This window comes from Aplidium turbinatum, chromosome 11 (assembly GCF_918807975.1).
Source record: "Aplidium turbinatum chromosome 11, kaAplTurb1.1, whole genome shotgun sequence".
Classification (NCBI taxonomy): Eukaryota; Metazoa; Chordata; class Ascidiacea; order Aplousobranchia; family Polyclinidae; genus Aplidium; species Aplidium turbinatum.
Window position 1 is genome coordinate 20,411,202 of NC_137482.1, and position 19,788 is coordinate 20,430,989.

The following is a 19,788-nucleotide window of genomic DNA, read 5'->3' on the forward strand; positions in this document are numbered from 1 at the left end:
CAGGCCTAACCGGCCTACTTTAACAGGCCTAAAAACAAGCATGGCCGGTAATGCAGTAGGGTACGTTTATTTAAGTCCAGCAGGTCATGCATCGGAATTGCTGGGTATACGCGCAAAGTTAAAACACTGCAATAGGATCCATAAATATTATTTGTGTCAAAGCATGGTAAAAACAGAAACACGAACCGTTATCGTGAATATTCCACATGGCAGTCTAAGAAACAATAAGAGGTAAAATAGCGACTAGGAATGAATCAAAGGTAACTGTCGTATCACTAACAACGAGTTGCATGAAAATGAACTATGTGAGCTAGCATCTGCAAGACTGCAGCATTGTGTACAGAGTGTAAGGGAAACATGAAAACTAAACATCTTGCGAGAAAGAGCCCAGGTAATTGTACTATAGGTTGCTCACAATAAACTGTATAAATTGCACAATAAAACCATCCGAAGCATACGGTACCTACGTAAGTTTAAGCAAAATAAAACACTTTTTATTCTACGATCATTTTCCAACAACAATGCCAATCAAAAAGCAAAACGAAATACCACAATCTCTTGCATAATCACTTCATCAATAAAAACAATCAATATCTAACATGGTCCAGGTCCTACATGTAAGCATAAATACAGTAATTCACTTTTGCTTTAACAAGATATTTCCCTTTGACAGCAGCTGATCAAATCAGGCATTTGTGCAAAACAACGAGTGCTACACAACAAGGAAACAATATACATGACCGCTTAGGGGCTGTCCATAAAGGATGTCCTCATAAAATTGCAAAAAAATGTCCGCACTTTGTCATAGCAAAAGCCGCAATTTGCAACCCCCCTGACTGCGGACGTCTTTTATGGACAGCCGCTTATTTGAGTTTCCAGTTTTCATTTAAAAGCATTGCACTAGAATTTGCCGTTTTGTAAAGAAAAAAAAAGTCTTAGCAGAAAGGCACTACGTGATTTTTCAAGTGTAGCCTAAATAACCTGTTGATCGTTATTTTTTCCACAAAAATGGCATAATAGTTTAAATACGTCAGTACTTCATCGATCTAAAATTCACAAGCTCCTCTCACATGACGTCATTGTCGTCGTCTTCATCAGCCAAGAGGAGGTCAGCCTGACAAAACAAGTAACATGTTATCAGGTCAACGAAGTTCACAAGGTTGAATTAAATCAAGATGAACAAAGGCAAATCCCATGTGATTAACACAAATCTTCGAGTGTTCGCTTTCAAGACTCCGTTGGAATAAACACGACATTGGTGGTTGAACGTGCCACTTGATAACTTGCTTTTGTCACAGGCAAAGACAACGAATAGGTCCATGTTATGTTTTAGTTGTCGGTTGGATCACCACAGCCACAGGCTCATTCGCAGAGACATCTGTCTGGTGTCTGAACTGACACAGCGATTTCTTCCAGTCTCACGAGTTCGCATTTCTCAAACCAAACACCTCAGTCATTCACATGAGAAGTGTGAACGACAAACTGTACTCACCTGTTCATCAACACTGCCGCCTTTGCGTAGACCAGGAAAACTGAGAGAGACTGAACTGTCTCGGCCACTGTAGCTAGAACGAAGAGAAGGCCCATCAAGATCTTTGAAAGAGTCGGGTGGTTTCTTGCCCAGTGTTTCAGGCAGGAGTAATGTGATCAGACCGGCTGAGATTCCACAAGCCCCAAACATAAAGTAACCCAGCATGGCGTGCGACTCCAACTGATGAAACAATCAAACACTCAACAAGCGTTTGGGAAGTCAACTTCAAGTTGACTAGTCCACATGTTACTCAAGAAATCAATTCTACCGCAATCCAGAAATATAAATTTTCCTCACACGCTTCGTGGCCCACCGCATTTTTTACACATTAAAATTATTTATCATGCATTTTATTTCTAAATCCACTTGATCAATTCCATGATTTTGCGCGCGACAAGGCGTAGCTTGTTTTACTGTATAGATCACAAGTTGCTATTACACTAACCAGAGATTCTGAAAATGAGGCTAGAATGCTTCCCACTCTTGCCGACATGGACAAGGATCCCAGAGCAACGTTACGAACGGAAGTAGGAAAGAGCTCAGGAGCGTAGATGTAGATGCTGTTGAAACTGAAAGATATCCCCAATTTTCCCAACAGACCAATACAAATCTTCCACTTAGAAGTAGCTGAAAATGATGACACCCCATAAAGTATTCCACAGTGCACCTTTGCAATACAATACCAAGCACAAAAACAATTTCTAAAGCTTCGGGCGATTATAAAAAAAACAAAAAAACATTTCCAATTGTAAATCAACTATTCAATATCTTGTCGATGATATTGGTTGCTCACAAACTAAAGTATTGCTGCAATAATTTAACGCTTGACGGCAGTGAATCTACACTGAGCAGTGTGAGCACAAATCTTTACTTGGAAGCGATAATAATTAATCTTTTCACAATCTAGTTTGTGAAAAGATTAATTAAAACACCACAATCTCTGGTGTTTTTATTTTTTTCTACTCACATTTTGGATCAAATCCCATCAACGACAAACAGGCGAATCCACTCAGTAGAAGTGAAAACATAACGTTATATCTTCTTCCCAACCTGCAACAGGGTTGGACAATACATGCCTCATTAGCAGGTGTCCAGCAAGGCGATATATAGTGATGGTGCCCGACTTGCACTTTCCAAGACAACAAAATCTATCATTTTTATATTTGATTCAACGTCTGCAGACGACAGATTTTGTTGTCTGGGATACAGTGGGTCTTACAACAGCGCTGTCGGAAACCAGAATCGAAAAATTGGGCAATTTTAGTAAAGAAATTACTCTTTCAGGAGGATTTGAAGCAACAATCAAAGTTTGGTTGGTTTGGTTTTGAATCTTTATCCTGGGACTGACAAAGCCTTGATAGGTCATTCCTGGTAGTTTCGCATACTTGTAGAGGCTTCTGACGCAGGGCCGGTTACCGAGATTGACAGAGTGAAGTTTTCCGATTGTTGAAATGTTGTTGCCGGAGAATTATCCCATCCGTTAGGTGCCGCTGAATAGAGAGCAGTCCTTAGAATGCGTTGCTCAAGTGCACACCCCGAGAGTCGAACCAGCGCCGCTTGATCTTGAAGCTTCTTAGTTCACGAAGTCACGTACTAACCAACTGAGGTATAGCTAAAATACCTACCGCTTTCTATTGAGAAGCAATGGCATTACAAAAATCCCCGGAAGCTCTACCAATCCCGACAGAGCTTCACTGCTGTACGTGTTCCCTCCTATCTCCCCCGCAGCCAATGTCAAGGCGTAATAGACAAAGCTATTGACAAACCTGTCACAGAGGAATGTCAATTCATGAGATGAGTTTTGGTGAATTTGCTTTGATACAACCTAAAGGACTCATAAAACACAGGAAGTGAATACAATGCAGCAATCAACCCCATCAACTGCTTGACCAATAGTTGTTTGCACAGTGCGTTACAGACGATATACAGTTTATACACAGTATCTATATGAAAAATAATATTAATATATCAATTTAGTCTTATCATACCATATGAATCCCATAGTGATAAGTCGCTTCAATGTCACTTTATTCCGGCACAAATCCAATATTGTCACATTCTGTTTGGGGTGCTCCGAACCCAAAGGCTTCAAATGAATCTCTAAAAGTAGTCACATTGTTGCAGAAAAGTTGTGTGCTCGTTGTCAAACCGAGTCATATTTCTTTACCGATTCTAAACTTATTGTTGTGCATCCACTATCGCCTTGCTGTCACGTTCAACATGGTCTGTCATTACAAGATATAAACATGTACTAATTTTTTTTCCGAAGAAAAGTGTCACAGGGACATGAAGGGTCCTGAAACCCGAGTTCGGATCTCAGGACTTCACAAGTCACAATAAAGACATCTTGTCGTACTAATGCGCTGTTTCGAAGAGAAAGCGCGGCAGGGTAGTATCACGTCTAACTCTAAGATGGTTGAAAGCAATCATGCGGTTTCTGAAGTGCTAACGAGACAACTAAAATTTCGGACTCAATCTCCAAACAGCCACCTCAGAGCACGCGTAGAAAATGTTCTTGTATCATTAAATTCTTTATATGCGTGTTGCATGCTAACCGTAGTTTCTTATCAATCCTGAACCTTTTCAAAATACCTGGTTTGCGAACCCCGTTGCGTCTTGCTATCAGCATGAGAACACGCTCAGCATCTTGTAATCGACCCTTAGAATAAAGCCATCGTGGTGATTCCGGAAAAAATCTGAAGACGAATTTCATTTATTATAAGTTGGTAAATTAGCTTTTCGTAATCATGTGACATGCTGTTGTCTTGTTTAAACACAAAACGACACTGGGTTGAGGGTGGTCGTACGGTTGGGTGTGCAACTGTGCATGATGAAAACGTTTGCATAGTGTTAAGTTTGTTATAAAAAAAACTGCTATCTCAGTAACAACAGTAACCTAGCAGGGTCACATTCCATGCCAAACGTCCTGAAATTTTGAAACTTTCCAGTTTGACCTTCTCCGAATTTGCTGAAAATCGGACAAAAGGTTGGATAACATGATTGAGTTAAAAATTGAAAATTTTAGCTTAAAATCTATTGTACTTTTCAAATTATGACATTTTTAAATTGGGTACACCCCTGCGCTGATGAGCGCTGGTCATTTTCGGCCATTTTTAAACAAGCATATATCTCTAATTGCAAATTTAATCTACTTCATTTCTGGCAAAATGAGACACACTTGTAGGTATATTACATGAATCCAATTACAAAATTATATTGTCTCAAAGCATTTTGAAAATATGGAGGCCCAAAGTGTCCCCATTTTGATGCGAAGACAAATTTTGGACCATATTAAAAAAGCTGTAGCTTCCATACAAAACATAGCATTGCTCTCAAATTTATCCTGGAGGCTCCCCTCCTACTGGATTACAACTAGAGATGTAAAAAAACGTTTTTTTTTTGTTTTTAAAAAAACGAGCTCGTTTTTTTTGTTTATTATCGTTTTTTTGTTTTTTATTCGTTTTTTTTTTTACCTATTTTGACATTAAATGTCACAATATGCAGCAATTAGGGTAAACTCATTGCAATAGCGTCTCTTTCAACAAACAAACAGTCTCATAACTTGTATAACTTATTTCAAATCAGACTATATGTCTAGTATATTGTTTCATTGCCATTTTGTAAATCTCAAGTCTCAACACACGAGCCATAAAGATTTCTCATCGTCTCAAATAGTAGTAACAAATCCTATGGTTAGCACATCTCAAGTATTGTCTGTAATTTGGTCCAGCCAGTTGTTAAATGCAGTACCACACTCGTGTACAGTTTTGAAGCCACCTGGGATTTTGGTTAATGGGCATGTGAGGACCAGGTGGTCAGTGTCCTGTTTCTCTGCTTCACAAAGGCACTTTTGACCAGCACACCACACCTTTTCCAGTACAACATCAAGAAGTTGTTCCAGTTGATGTGCATTTGGTGCAAACTTGATGAAAACCACACAAGCGGTTCTCGAGTTATAAATGAAATAACCTTAGCCACTAGGTGGCTTCATAATAAGGAACAATAGAAAAACGGCAATATCTCAAGAACCGCTCAACATATTTGGATAATTTTTAGTTCTACCCCCATGTTTTCTGGGTGGGCTATCTGTTTATGAACATTTAAACAAGTTTTGGCTACTACTTTTTGAGATAAAAAGAAATTAACCTCTTGTCGTTACGCACCGATAAGACCATGATGCATAACTTTAAAAATTTTTTTTTTTTTATTTGGGTAAAGGAAAAATTGATGAAAAGTTTGGCAAAAGCAGTGTAGTGCGAAAGTCCCAACTTTAGCCCAAATCACATTTAAATGTAGTGAAAGATGGAAACATTTTGATGTTTTTTATTTTCCCTGAAGAGGTTCAATACTCCTTTGTGATGTCATAGTCATGTTTGTTTTCCCTTAATCACACCATTGTGCTGTCATAGACATGTTTAAAAGAAGTATGGTTGCACTTAATCCATCCAATTTGAACTAGTTTGCAAGACTTTGAGACGTTAGCACTTTTCTGTTTTTGCCAAACTTTTTGTCAATCTTTCCTTTACCACAAAAAATTTTTTTTTAAAGTTACGCATCATGGTTTTATTGGTGCGTAACGACAAGAGGTCAATTTCTTTTATCTCAAAAAGTAGTAGGCCTAGTTCCCAAATAAAATAAGTTTTCATCTTTGATGTTTGTGTTGTATTTTTATCCTGCATTACGGGAATATGGGTAAAACTTTATACTTGTCAGGAAAAGTACTATGAAGCATTTATTCACTATGTGAACACTGAGCAGTGCTGAAAAACTCTACTTTAAAGGGAAAATTTCTTCATTCAAGGTTGGTAGTTACTAGCAATAGTCAACATGGGTGGTGGGCATTTGAAAGGAACATTAACCTAAACCTTTTCTGACAAATGCACTTACTTTTAACAGCTAAAAATATCAGTGATAAGATCTCTTGCATTATGTCACAAGATCTGCAAGAAGCATCAATGACAAAGTGTCTAAGACCTTACAAGTTACAACACACGAAAAAAATACTTCTGTTTCAACATTTATGAAGCATATACAATACATCGTTGTTAAGCTATCACTTAAAAAACATGTTTAAACAAGCTATTGGCAATAGCTTGCATTAGTAAATTACCACAAACAAGGTAATGTGTGTTCTGAATACTGCCGTCTTGTTTTTGCCAAAATTTCGTCAACCCATTGAATGTGTACAAGAATAACCAGTACCTATATACTAACATCGTAGGCTAACTTCCATAAAAGGAAAAAGAGATTAACTCATCTACATTATGTCATGTATCAAATTGCATTAATTCAATGTTTGTCAGGTCTACTGCCACAAACATGCCTGAGAATGAAGAAGAAAGCGAAACAACGTAGGACTATGCAAAAAACATTGGCTATGCTGCTGCCAAGCACAAACACTTAGGAATTTCAGCACAACCATAAAACTATTTTTACTAGTTTAATGTTTTTCAAGAGCACTATAATGAAACTAAGCTGCAAATTGTAAAAAATTTGCAACTTTTCCAGAAAAATATAAAAAAAACAAAAAACGAGTGTTTTTTTGGCCCAATTTTTTTTTGACAAAAAACACGTTTTTAAAAAAAAAACGTTCGTTTTTTTTGTATTTACATCTCTAATCACAACTACATTGAATTTGGAAAGAAACACAGCTTTCATTAAAAAATTATTTCACGTCAAAATATGGACCAGCAGCAAATTTTGCTAAAATACGCCATCTTGTGGTGAAAAAATGACTCCGTCAGACACTGTTTTCGAAAAAAAAAATTTTTAATCTCAAAGAGATATTCATGAGGAACTCATCTTCTGAGTTTCAACTTTGTTCCGCAACTATTAAGGAGTGAGATGCAGTGATGTTTAACCCCTCTTAATATCCATTTCAAGCAATGAGAAAAACATCAACACTATCTTTTAAGTTAGCCAACTGCACTTGTATCGTAAATGACATAAACAACTACAGTGCATTGTACAAAGGAAGCAAAGAACATTCAACCTATAATGACTGGTTGCCTTGTAGGCTACTGGAATTTGACTTTTTCGTAAATGTAAAACTTGTAAATGTGTTTGCATGTTAATTTTCCTCCATGTTTGGGTCTTCACAACTTTTAATCTAAAGCATATTCAAAGCTGAAATTTGGTATTCTGAGTAAGAAGCAGCCCTAGTTTTCATATCTACCCTCAAAATTGCCAATTTCAAACTAGTTTTAGAGAACGTTGCAAAAATTGAAATTTTTTATATTTGAAATTTTTTTTAGCAATTTTTGATGTCTGCTATCTCCCAAACCAATAGTCACAGAACTACCATTTTGCATATCGTTAATCTATACTAGTTGGTAATTAACCCCCATGAGACTGACACCAAACAAATGTGAAATTATTGAAGTTTGGAGGGTGCAAAGATGAAGCCTGAGCAAAAAAACTCAAAATGCGCCATTTTGTGGTTAATATTTGACACAGTGGACAGTCATTCAGAAAGTCAAAACTTTCAGGAAAACATCTTCTTTGCCTAAGCTATAGACAGTTCAAGTTTCAAATATGTAACCTAACTCCTTCAATAGTAAATGCAGCTGTGAAATCATGAGCTTGACCATCACATGCAAAAGTCTCGGGGGTGGAAGGTAGGGTGGTTCTTATTTGACAACAAATGAAAATTTTGCTGAGGACATCCTTTTAAATGGTGAGGTTGTCAGAAAAAATGACTCCTGCAAAACTTTTGAAATTGATTTAGGGATGGTCCTATTGACCTTCTCCCCCTAAAGTTTTGCGCCCTCCCTAAAAATACCATCTGCATATCTCAAAAACTGCATGAGCTAGAGATATGGTTTTTGTGTCAAAAGATGCAGAAAACATGATTTCCTATCTGCTTTCTGAACAGTGATTGTGCCTATCTTGAGTAGAAAAGCAGTTATTTAAGTAAGTAAATTAGTAAAGCAGTTATTTAGTAAATAACTGCTTTTCTACTCAAGATAGGCACAATCACTGTTCAGAAAGCAGATAGGAAATCATGTTTTCTGCATATTTGACACTTAAACCATATCTCTAGCTCATGCAGTTTTTGAGATATATGCAGATGGTATTTTGGGGGAGGGCGCAAAACTTTAGGGGGGAGAGCCAATAGGACCCTCCCTAAATCAATTTCAAATTCAAAAATTTTGCAGGAGTCATTTTTTTCTGACAACCTCACCAGTTAAAAGGTTGTCCTCAGCAAAATTTTCATTTGTTGCCAAATAAGAACTACCCTACCTCCCACCCACGAGACTTTTGCATGTGATGGTCAAGCTCATGATTTCACAGCTGCATTTACTATTGAAGGAGTTAGGTTACATATTTGAAACTTGAACTTTCTATAGCTTAGGCAAAGAAGATGTTTTCCTGAAAGTTTTGACTTTCTGAATGACTGTCCACAGTGTCAAATATTAACCACAAGATAACGCATTTTGAGTTTTTTTTTGCTCGGGCTTCATCTTTGCACCCTCCAAACTTCAAAAATTTCATTTTTGTTTGGTGTCAGTCTCATGGGGGTTAATTACCAACTAGTATAGATTAACGATATGCAAAATGGTAGTACTGTGACTATTGGTTTGGGAGATAGCAGACATCAAAAATTGCTAAAAAAAATTCAAATGTAAAAAATTTCAATTTTTGCAACGTTCTCTAAAACTAGTTTGAAATTGGCAATTTTGAGGGTAGATATGAAAACTAGGGCTGCTTCTTACTCAGAATACCAAATTTCAGCTTTGTAAATGCTTTAGATTAAAAGTTGTAAAGACCCAAACAAAGAGGAAAATTAACATGCAAACACACTTACAAGTTTTACATTTACGAAAAAGTCAAATTCCAGTAGCCTACAAGGCAACCAGTCATTTTAGGTTGAATGTTCTTTGCTTGCTTTGTACAATGTACTGTAGTTGTTTATGTCATTTACGATACAACAAGTGCAATTGGCTAACTTAAAAGTTAATGTTGATGTTTTTCTCATTGCTTGAAATGGATACTAAGAGGGGTTAAACATCACTGCATCTCACTCCTTAATAGTTGCGGAACAAAGTTGAAACTCAGAAGATGAGTTCCTCATGAATATCTCTTTGAGATAAAAAATTTTTTTTTTCGAAAACAGTGTCTGACGGAGTCATTTTTTCACCACAAGATGGCGTATTTTAGCAAAATTAGCTGCTGGTCCATATTTTGACAAGAAATAACTTTTACTTTTTAATGAAAGCAGTGTTTCCTTCCAAATTCAATGTAGTTGTAATCCAGTAGGAGGGCCCCTCCAGGATAAATTTGAGAGCAATGCTATGTTTTGTATGGAAGCTACAGCTTTTTTAATATGGTCCAAAATTTGTCTTCGCATCAAAATGGGGACACTTTGGGCCTCCATATTTTCAAAATGCCTTCAGACAATATAATTTTGAAACTGCATTCATGTAATATACCTACAAGTGTCTCATTTTGCCAGAAATGAAGTAGATTAAATTTGCAATTAGAGATATATGCTTGTTTAAAAATGGCCGAAAATGACCAAGCGCTCATCAGCGCAGGGGTGTACCCAATTTAAAAATATCATAATTTGAAAAGTACAATACATTTTGAGCTAAAATTTTCAATTTTTAGCTTAATCAAGTTATCCAACCTTTTGTCCGATTTTCAGCAAATTCGGAGAGGGTCAAACTGGAGGGTCCAGGACGTTTGGCATGGAATGACCCAGCAACCAAACATCTTTTCTTCCAAAAGAAACGATGTATTGTTATACATATAGCACAGTATCCATCGCAAATATATGTGTTGCTCTCGGACAAGCTTGCAACTTTTTCAATTTGAGAATTTTTTCATGACAAAATTGTATGTCAGTTACAAGTCAGTTTTCGTGTTTGTGTTTTCGAAATTAAATGAGAAAACAAGTTTTAAAAACATGAAACTATAATACAACTAAAGTAAGCTCACATAAGACCAAGCATAGGCAGTATTTGTAGACAGGATAACACTCTAACCAATTGCCTCCAAGCTGGGATGTAATAAGCCGCAAACACGAACACAACTATGCCAAGAGGAAAGAACACACTTTGAATGGTACCTGCAATGACAACACGCCACTTATACAGTTTGAATCATAAGCAACAAACTAAAATTAGAGATTATAAATAGTGGGCGACTATAAGAGTTTCAAGCACGCACAATCACACTGCTGTATGCAGAAGTAATGGTGATTTGGGTTAAATTTTTCTGTTTTGTGGTCGTGCAAGTTGCACGCTTGGACCCTAGCAATTACTCATGTACGATTTAAACGCTTCAAAGGTTTTGCCAGATTTTTCTGTTCATGGACGCAAGTCAATGTACTCGCATTTGTGGCTGGTACTCAACTTTATTGAAGCTAAGGGACATTGACGACAAAAACTAAAAAGATATGATATCTATGAAGAATGGTCTTCGTAGTTCGTACCGTAATGTAATTTACTTTTGTTGCAGTCAATGAAATGTTAATGAGGTCACCTAATCATACAAATTTTCCACAGCTAACTTGACATTTGGAATGACCCATTTTTCTGGGTAAACTATTTTCCATTGCAGGACACTTTTTATCAATGCAGCGGTAGTGGCTGGGTTTTTTTTTTGGGTCATTTTTCGGTCATTGACCGATTTTTTAGCAAAATGTCCGAAAAAAATATAGTCAATTCGGTCAAAATGTCCGAAAAAATGTATAGTCAATTGACTATATATGACCAAAAATGACTAAAAATGACCAAAATAAATAAAAAATGACCGAATTTTTTCAAGTTATTTCGGACAAATAACCGAAAAGTCTCAGCGAAAAAAAAAAACCCAGGGTAGTGGTAGTCGCTAATGTCGTAAGTTAATGCTACTTTCACGTTATATACAATGAAATAAAACATCTTTTCGGCGATTGACGTTTCATACCGGTCTCACGCGAACCTCATCTTTTATAATCATTATTTTAAAAACGCGTATTTTAGGGAAATTTGTATTCGCCTTCATTTTAACTTTACAGGGTACTTGAATAGCGTACCTTGCACCCTCCTGTGTCAGCTTACGACAAACGTAGCGTGAAAAAGTACCGGGAGCGCCCGTTGCTGGGACGCTCCATTTTTAAAGTAGCGGATGCCTGCTTACAGTGCCTACCTGCACAAGTGCACAACTACTAGATCGTTCCTCCTACACATTCACAAACTGCATGCTGTAAACTCGCATAACAAATTGTTTAATAGTAAAGTACCGTACAATAAAAAAAATAGTAAAAGATTGACTACAACAATGTTTCTGGTTACGAGTCCTTGTGGCGATTATTTGTCTCAGTATATGAATTGTGCAACTTTTATGTTTAGAATGTTTTTTTTTATGTTTTAGTCAGTTGTACGTACACTACAGTCGTACACCCATGGGGCTTTCAATGCAATTACTTCAAATTCTAGTTTTAAAAACCTTGGCTTGATTCACAAATCAAGCCTCAAATGCAAAAAAATTAAACATTAAGCATTCTCAACTTGATAAATTTATAGCTACACCAAAGAACAGATAAGTTTAGAATTGATACTCGTTTTGTACATACCTGATAAAGCCCAATATGAACGTTCAGTCAATTCTTGCAAATAAATAAACATAACAAGTGTAGTTCCACCCAGAAAAAACCCAGTGGCAAAGCGAAAAGCAGCAAACAGTTGCCAAGAGTTAGAAAACGATGACAAAATACAAATTGGAAACAAAAGACAGAAACCTGCAAAATCATCAAATAAATGGAATGTAAATTTCCTATTAAACATACCAGGGTCACACTTGAATTTGATACGGTATATGTAATAGCGGGAAACAATTTTTGGTTTAGCTTTTTTATTTTCATGGCATGTAAGTAAATCACAGCGATTCCTAATTCAAGAAACAATCCATAAATTTAACTGAATGTAACTGTAAGCGGTACTACAGATGTAAAAGCAAAATTTATATCACTAGTAAAAGTTAAGCAGGTTATGAAAATATGCAGATGAATGAGAAAGTTTGCAAACAATTAAATATCTGTACTACAAAGAGATTTATTTTCACTCGAGTCAGTTCAATCATATACATAACTTATAGCTAAAAATCGATTTCAATCAGCTAGAAGCTAGATCATCTTCTGTTAAGCTGAAAGAAAACAGCCTCACAAAAATCAAATGATAAAAGTGCGAAGGAATGAAAAAACGTTTTACACTAGCTCTAGATACTTCATTTTCTTGAATATCTGTACTACATTATTAACAAATGCAGTTGACATAAATTATTTGTTTGCAATTGTTGATGTTTATAAAAAAAAAAGTTAAATTCAAAAGGAGCTGATTGTAATTTTATTCATGCTACAAAAAGAAGCAACAAGTAATTTTGTCCATGTGCCATGCTTGTCAGTCTAAGCTACCATGAATAGTTTTTCCCACTAAACTTTAAGTTTAGCTATCCTTGAAATATCTTTGATTGCCAAATATGCATTTTCAATGTTATGTGAAAATCTCAGGCCTTGTCTTCTTTGTGATGTCTCCCTTTCCTTCATGTGATGGCTACCTAATTATCTACTTTACAATCATGAAAACTTTGTAATGAATTAACTAACTAGGCAAAGCACCTTGTTTACTTGTATCAAAGACATGTTAACCTAACTAACTTGCCTACTACCATTGTTGGTCGTCTTCCGTATTTGTCAGAAATTTGTCCCAACATTACAACTCCAATTAAAAATCCAGAAAAATATATCGCTTGTATTAAGTCTCCTATCCAAGCCTCATCCAACAAATGCCACTGTGAGTCATTAAAAGAATGTGTAGCAAAAATAAAGTACAAGTATATTGCATACACTAATCATGACTGCTTCACTGCAGTTCCACTGAAGAGGATCAGTGACATTAAATAGAGTACCGTACAACTCTATCCTAAGCATTGCTTTCAATTCTCTTAGCTGAGCAGAATAGATAAGACATACCAAAAGGTGGCAATTATTGTGTGACTAGCAAGTTAGTCAAATACATTATGTATTTAATGATACCATTGTCACATAACTTCTAAAGAAGCTGTTATCTCAGGTTGTACTGGCGTTGACATCGGCAATAATATTGCTAAACTTTTCAGTCTTAAGAATCAAGACATACAAAAAATGATTATATATATATACAACTACCGGAAAATAGAATATGTATGTTTGTATATACAAAGTTATCAGATAAAAATAGCTGTCACTCAGCGCAATGTCAATAATGTTATGGTGAAGAAAAACTTAGTCTTCTTTGAATGCAAAAAAACAGGAAAAAAAGTGTTAGGCTATGAGACATTGAGACTGACAGTTAAAATGCCATCTATTTTACTGTTGTATTGTAAATTTTTCTGGAAATTACTTCTGTTAATATTGAGCTGTCATTTTTTACTCTTGGATTGTCATGAGACAGTTTTGCAGGATTTTTTGCCACAAATACTGTCAAGATGTTTATAGAAGGAAGGAACAACTGCAAAAAAAAACAGCAATTTGAGTTATATATATTGAAATGAAGTAGCAGTGCATACACAGCAAAGGCAAGAAATATCTATCTACTGCATAATAAAAAATAATTATATAAACTGAAAAACAATAAAAACTATTAATACCGTACTACAAAAAGTGCTCAATGCAAAGCAAAAAAGCAAAGCAGAGCGAATTAAATCAAATATAGTTATTACTATCCATAGGCGCCTAACCTGTGGGGGCGTGGGCCCTGGCCCCCACGCATATTTCTCCGTGGGGGCAACTTTTATGCTTTATTGATACATAAAACAATAAATAAACTAGCGATCGGCAGCAGGAAAACATTTTTTAAATGCAAACCGCAACAGCTTTGCAATAAATAATCACCAGAACGAGCAGCGATGCTACAATCCCATACCTGACAACAAATCTGTCATGTTACATTGATTTAACGTCTGCAGACGCACCCAAAAACAACACAATTTGCTGCGTAGACACGAAGCGTGCGTTTAGCTTTATGCACTTGCAAACAGACTCGATGTCGCTTTCGAAAGTCGAAACCTCTGCAGTGAATCCCTCGCTGTGAAAATGAACTTGAAGTCTCGGCCCGAGGTAACCACTAACATTAACCAACGCAACAATTGCTGGTACAAATCGCATTGCGCACACACGGCCGTTGCCATAGAAACCCAATCAAAGGCGGGAATATGTGCATCTTTTGTTTCATCTACAACACGAAAACTGGCGTTTTACAGCGAATTGAAAGCAGGTCAGTCATAAGTTGCGACATTGTAGTGAAAAGGGAGAAATGTCAAGTGCAAAACTTAATCAAACGTCTCTCCGTAACTATTTTCAAGGGCTGTTTACGGATGTCAGCAACTTCTAAATTTATTCAAGGTGACGTGCTGTTGAATTGATGTAAACATGGAATGATTTTACTTTCAACAGGTATATTTTCAAGCGTATGATCAAGTTAGTATTTGCATTCCATTTTTAAAACATTGTCATTCCATTAATACAGTATACCTTTTAGTTAACCTTTTCGTCTCGTGTTTCATGCTAATAAATCTAGTTCGTTGCTGAACATTATCTTGTGCTTAGCTTAAAGAGTCGCGGTCCATCAACCGCTAGTAGACGCATGGCATGTGTTTGCTTAACCGAAATGGTCGAGTTTTGTTTATAATAATTAACGATAGGTCGAACGTAGCGATAACTCCGAGTGTGGCAATAAAAGCAATCCTAGTGTGACGGCATAATTACTTCATCGATCTGCGTGACATTTTGCTGAATTTACATTGCTGCTGATGAAACACGCTTTCGCCACCACGGTCAAAAAAATAGTTAGGCGCCTATTTTACTATCTGAATCCTTAACAGCTGGTTTCACCTTTAACAGATCATCAGAAGTATCTTATTCAAATAGAATTTAGAAATTTAAATAAAAATAGAAATTGTAATTAACTTCGCAATTAACCTCGGCCTTGGGTGTGACCTTGAGATTCTACGCAAACTACGTCAACAATTGATAGGCCTAACAGCAACAGTCACTAACTTAATACAATTCTTAGGCCAGCAATCGAGTAGTTAAAAGTAAAAGTTAGCAATACCAACTATATACGGTACACAAAAACAAAAGGCAGTGGCTATTTGACCGGCTCCGGTCTTTGAATCTGAAACACTATTTGACCGGTCATGACGTCATTACATAAGTACTTTTTTCTTTTTCTCTTTCAAAGCAAAAGACGTGAAGCGCCGATATAAAGTTCTAAATTCAACACGTTTTCTTCAACTCAGTTCGTGGCGCATACGTTGCGTCTCGGGTTGCCATACTAGAGGGGAGGAGTTCGATACTATCCGGAAGCATTGACTTTTTTTCATTTTTTTTTATCTAAACTTTGAACCGAAGCGCATTTTTGTGGTCAATTTTTAATTTGAGTAGCCTACAGCCCATTTTTTTATGTCTTTTCAAATGTGAGTAATAAAGTTAGAGTTTTTTTAATTTGCTGGAATTTGAGAATTTCTCTGGGTAATTTTCCGATCGTCATAAGTGACCGTGTTTGCTGAACGACCCTACATTTTTGCTCTCAAGTTAGTTATATTTTTTAAAGAAGTAGTATTGTATAGGCTATAACTAACTTGAGAGCAAAAATGTAATTTTCTTTTAAAAAAAATGGACAATTGGAAAATTGGACCATTTATCACGATCGGAAAATTACCAAGAGAAATTCTCAAATTCCAGCAAATTAAAAAAACTCTAACTTTATTTCTCACATTTGAAAAGACATAAAAAAATGGGCTGTAGGCTACTCAAATTAAAAATTGATCACAAAAATGCGCTTCGGTTCAAAGTTTAGATAAAAAAAAATGAAAAAAAAGTCAATGCTTCCGGATAGTATCGAACTCATCCCCTCTAGAATGGCAACCCGAGACGCAACGTATGCGCCACGGACTTAGTTGGAGAGAGCGTGTTGAATTTAGAACTTTATATCGGCGCTTCACGTCTTTTGCTTTGAAAGAGAAAAAGAAAAAAGTACTTATGTAATGACGTCATGACCGGTCAAATAGTGTTTCAGATTCAAAGACCGGAGCCGGTCAAATAGCCACTGCCAAAACAAAAAGTGATCTTGATCTTGCCCATCTCTGCGTACCTGGAACAAACCGGAAAAACAAAACAGAATTATTTGATATCTTCCAAATCCACCAGCAACTTTCGCATAGCAATCGTCAATATCCATGATTGCGGAATGGAGATATATACTGCTAAACAATCATAATTCATTCAATGCTGTTTGACAGTAGAGTATCCTTAGCTACTCATGAAGGGCAGAAAGTTCGAAACACCACAACTCACAAGAAAGCTTTACACTTTTTTATGAGAAAACACCAATGTTGCCAGATAATTGTATTTTTCCAGCCAACTGCCACGAAAAAGGCTCCAATCATTTGCAAGTTAAATTCGGCGTTGGTTTGTTTGTTTTGTTTGTTTATCTTTATCCTGCATTGCAGGAAAGCGGACTCGAGCGCTATGCATCGGTGTACGCCTTCCGACTTACACCTGACCCACGCTGCAGCCGACGACAATGTCTGTTTCCGGTTGTCTACTCTACTTATGACTTAAATTTGGTACTACCCATTACTCGAAATCGATCACTGGGTAGAGGCAATTATCCTAAAGTTTCTTGCCCAGAGAAACAACAGCAAGTGCTGGTGGCTGGAGTCGAACATGCAGGCTCTCGACTGCGAGCCCAACGCGCTAACCACTCGGCCACTGCTGGTACAAATCGCATTGCGCACACACGGCCGTTGCCATAGAAACCCGATCAAAGGCGGGAATATGTGCATTTTTTGTTTCATCGGTATTAGCGAAAGTCACAAGGCAATTGAGTTGTTCGGTGAAAATAAAAAAGCAGTCTGCCAGAGTTGGTTTCTTTTTAAGTTTCATGTTGTGGAACTCTGTGTAATGTTCCAATAATACTGTTGTCGCCAGATTTATCAATATAGGCCTAATCATAGCTGTTCTAAATAATTTTATGCAAGTGGCGTAGAGTCAAACAATCAATGGTGTACTTGTCAGTAACAAAAACACAGTAGCCTACATGTTTGAAATATGCAAGAAATATATAGGCTACAATGAAAAAGTTACACTAGTTCATAATGAATGGGAGACAACGAGACTACGGTACCATAACCATACGGTCTTCTAGTCAATTGCCACCATAAAGAAACGACAATTTCACCATTTAAAAAAATTCAGATAATATGAAACCAAGGAAGTTTCCACAAATATTTAATAAAACTACCATTCAACGTTTTCTCTCTACATTGAGAAATTCCAAGTCAAAGTAGTCAAACTTGGAATTTCTCAATGTAGAGAGAAAACGTTGAATGGTAGTTTTATTAAATAAAAAAAAAATGTTGCAGAAAGACACAACGTTTCCGCATTTCAAAACACACACACATACACAGACAAAAAACATAGCCTAGTTAAGATAAGAAGATAACGTTAACACAAAATTCCCAAAAAAAACAAGCAAAAATTACTCAAGTTTCAGAATACCGTAAACCTTTTAATTGCATATATAAGTGATAAACTGATTTTTATAACATATCGCTTATGATGCACCATAGCTTTGTAAAATTAACGTTTTCGTCTCTTTTTTAAACAATGACATGAGAGCTTTTCAAACTGCTTAGAATTTTTTACCAAAACACTGGTTCCAGTGTAGGATAGGCTACGCGGTTTCGCATTCCTACATTTTTGTGTCATATTCTACATTGCAGTCCAGAAATAGGCTACCCTCAAGTATTTTAATTTTAACCATCAAGTTTAGTTTATTAACATTGTAACTTTGGCCTCACTGGGCACCTTTTAACAAATTTCATCTTACCGAGAGCCATTCTGTGGTCACAATTTTTTAACATGATATAAACTGATTTGCTTGCGTTAACTTCTTACTTCTCAAGTTGAAACAACTGTTCGGGCTGACTTGGCCTGATAATCCGGGCATATCGCCACGTGTAGCCTACAGGCTAATCAATAAACTCTTCCTTAATTCAACTATTGTGTCTGATCTGTGTATTCAGAAAATAGAGACGATTTCCAACTTGCTCATCCCTTGTTGTTAGCCAGTGAAAGACAGCATCTTATCAATTTCCTTGCGCTGCCTTGTGTTAGCAGTTTGTTGCAATCTACACCAACCACAACTGGACGCAGCGTCGTCGTCGTGTGAGCCTTTGGAGCCGAGGGTCTATCCTTTTACCACCCCAGATTCACAATATTTCAGGACTAGGCTACACTGGAAGGCTACTAGAGAGCAGCCAGTCTTTGGTTTCATCGTCCATGAAGCGCAGACCTTCCACTCCATTAGGTGACTTGAAGATGGTACAGTCATTGATTGTGGTCTGCAATTTGTTCTTCGGCACCCAATTCAAAGGAGGAGGAAGAGGCCATTCCCCATTGATGCATGGTTGAGCGGAAAAGTCCGACGCCTGTAGGGAGACGGTTGAGGCATACCCATGCCTGTCTTTGTAGTGTCAGGTCGATGGGGCGTGTGTCGGCGTCGGAGATGAACGAATGGAGTCTGGTGGTAGCCTACCCTTTACTTCCATTCAGAATTCCATTTATGGTCCGCCCAAGCAGCCGCAGAAATGTCATGTTCATCAGCTTCGTTGATCAAAAGTTAAGAGCCTTGCACGAATAGGTGTCTCGATTTCAGTCGACGGGGGTGCTCATTTGAGAGAGCAGAGGTCTTGTGGTGGAGAAGATGGTTATAGGCTCCAGTGTCCGTCGGCCGAGAGACAGAGTGGCTTCTTCGCGACGAAGCTCAGTGGGTTGGATGCCAGCGAGAATGGGGAGATTGCCCAATGGTGTGGGACGCAGGCATCCGGTCACTGTGACCACAGTTAGGGTTAGGGGTAGGAGTTAAGGGTAGGGGTTAAGGGTTACGGGTTAGAGATTACGGGTTAGAGGTTACGGGTTATGGGTTACGGGTTAGGGATTAGGGTTAGGGTCTTATTTCAACGTTTAGCGACGTTAAAACGATGTAAAAGCGGCAATGATAATAATTAGGCAAAGGTACCCAATAATTTAAAAAATAAATAAAAAAAAACCACCGAATAGGGAACTCTCCGAAAAAGGCTCTCACCGAAAAGGCTCTCACCGAATCGGACTCACCGAATAGTAGCAGACCCATGTTAATGTTCAATTAGGTTTTTGACTTGTGCTGTGGAAATCCGAAGGTTGCCAACGCTGGTAACATGAAAAGATTAGTTATTTTTTAGTGAAAGCA

General features: G+C 37.1%; 1 protein-coding gene across 1 annotated transcript; it reads right to left on the bottom strand.

Annotated features, from left to right (window-relative positions):
* Nucleotides 1-4: 4 nt before the first annotated feature.
* Nucleotides 5-16,852, bottom strand: LOC145779520 (solute carrier family 22 member 15-like). The gene is made up of 12 exons (XM_082591127.1): nucleotides 16,648-16,852; nucleotides 13,897-14,004; nucleotides 13,177-13,306; nucleotides 12,093-12,257; nucleotides 10,472-10,601; nucleotides 4,124-4,227; nucleotides 3,520-3,631; nucleotides 3,157-3,297; nucleotides 2,499-2,581; nucleotides 1,977-2,158; nucleotides 1,493-1,711; nucleotides 5-1,114 (listed from the first exon to the last, which is right to left on the bottom strand). The coding sequence occupies exons 1-12, from the start codon at nucleotides 16,732-16,734 to the stop codon at nucleotides 1,067-1,069; spliced, it is 1,509 nt and encodes a 502-aa protein (XP_082447253.1). The 5' UTR covers nucleotides 16,735-16,852; the 3' UTR covers nucleotides 5-1,066.
* Between the last annotated feature and the right edge of the window lie 2,936 nt (nucleotides 16,853-19,788).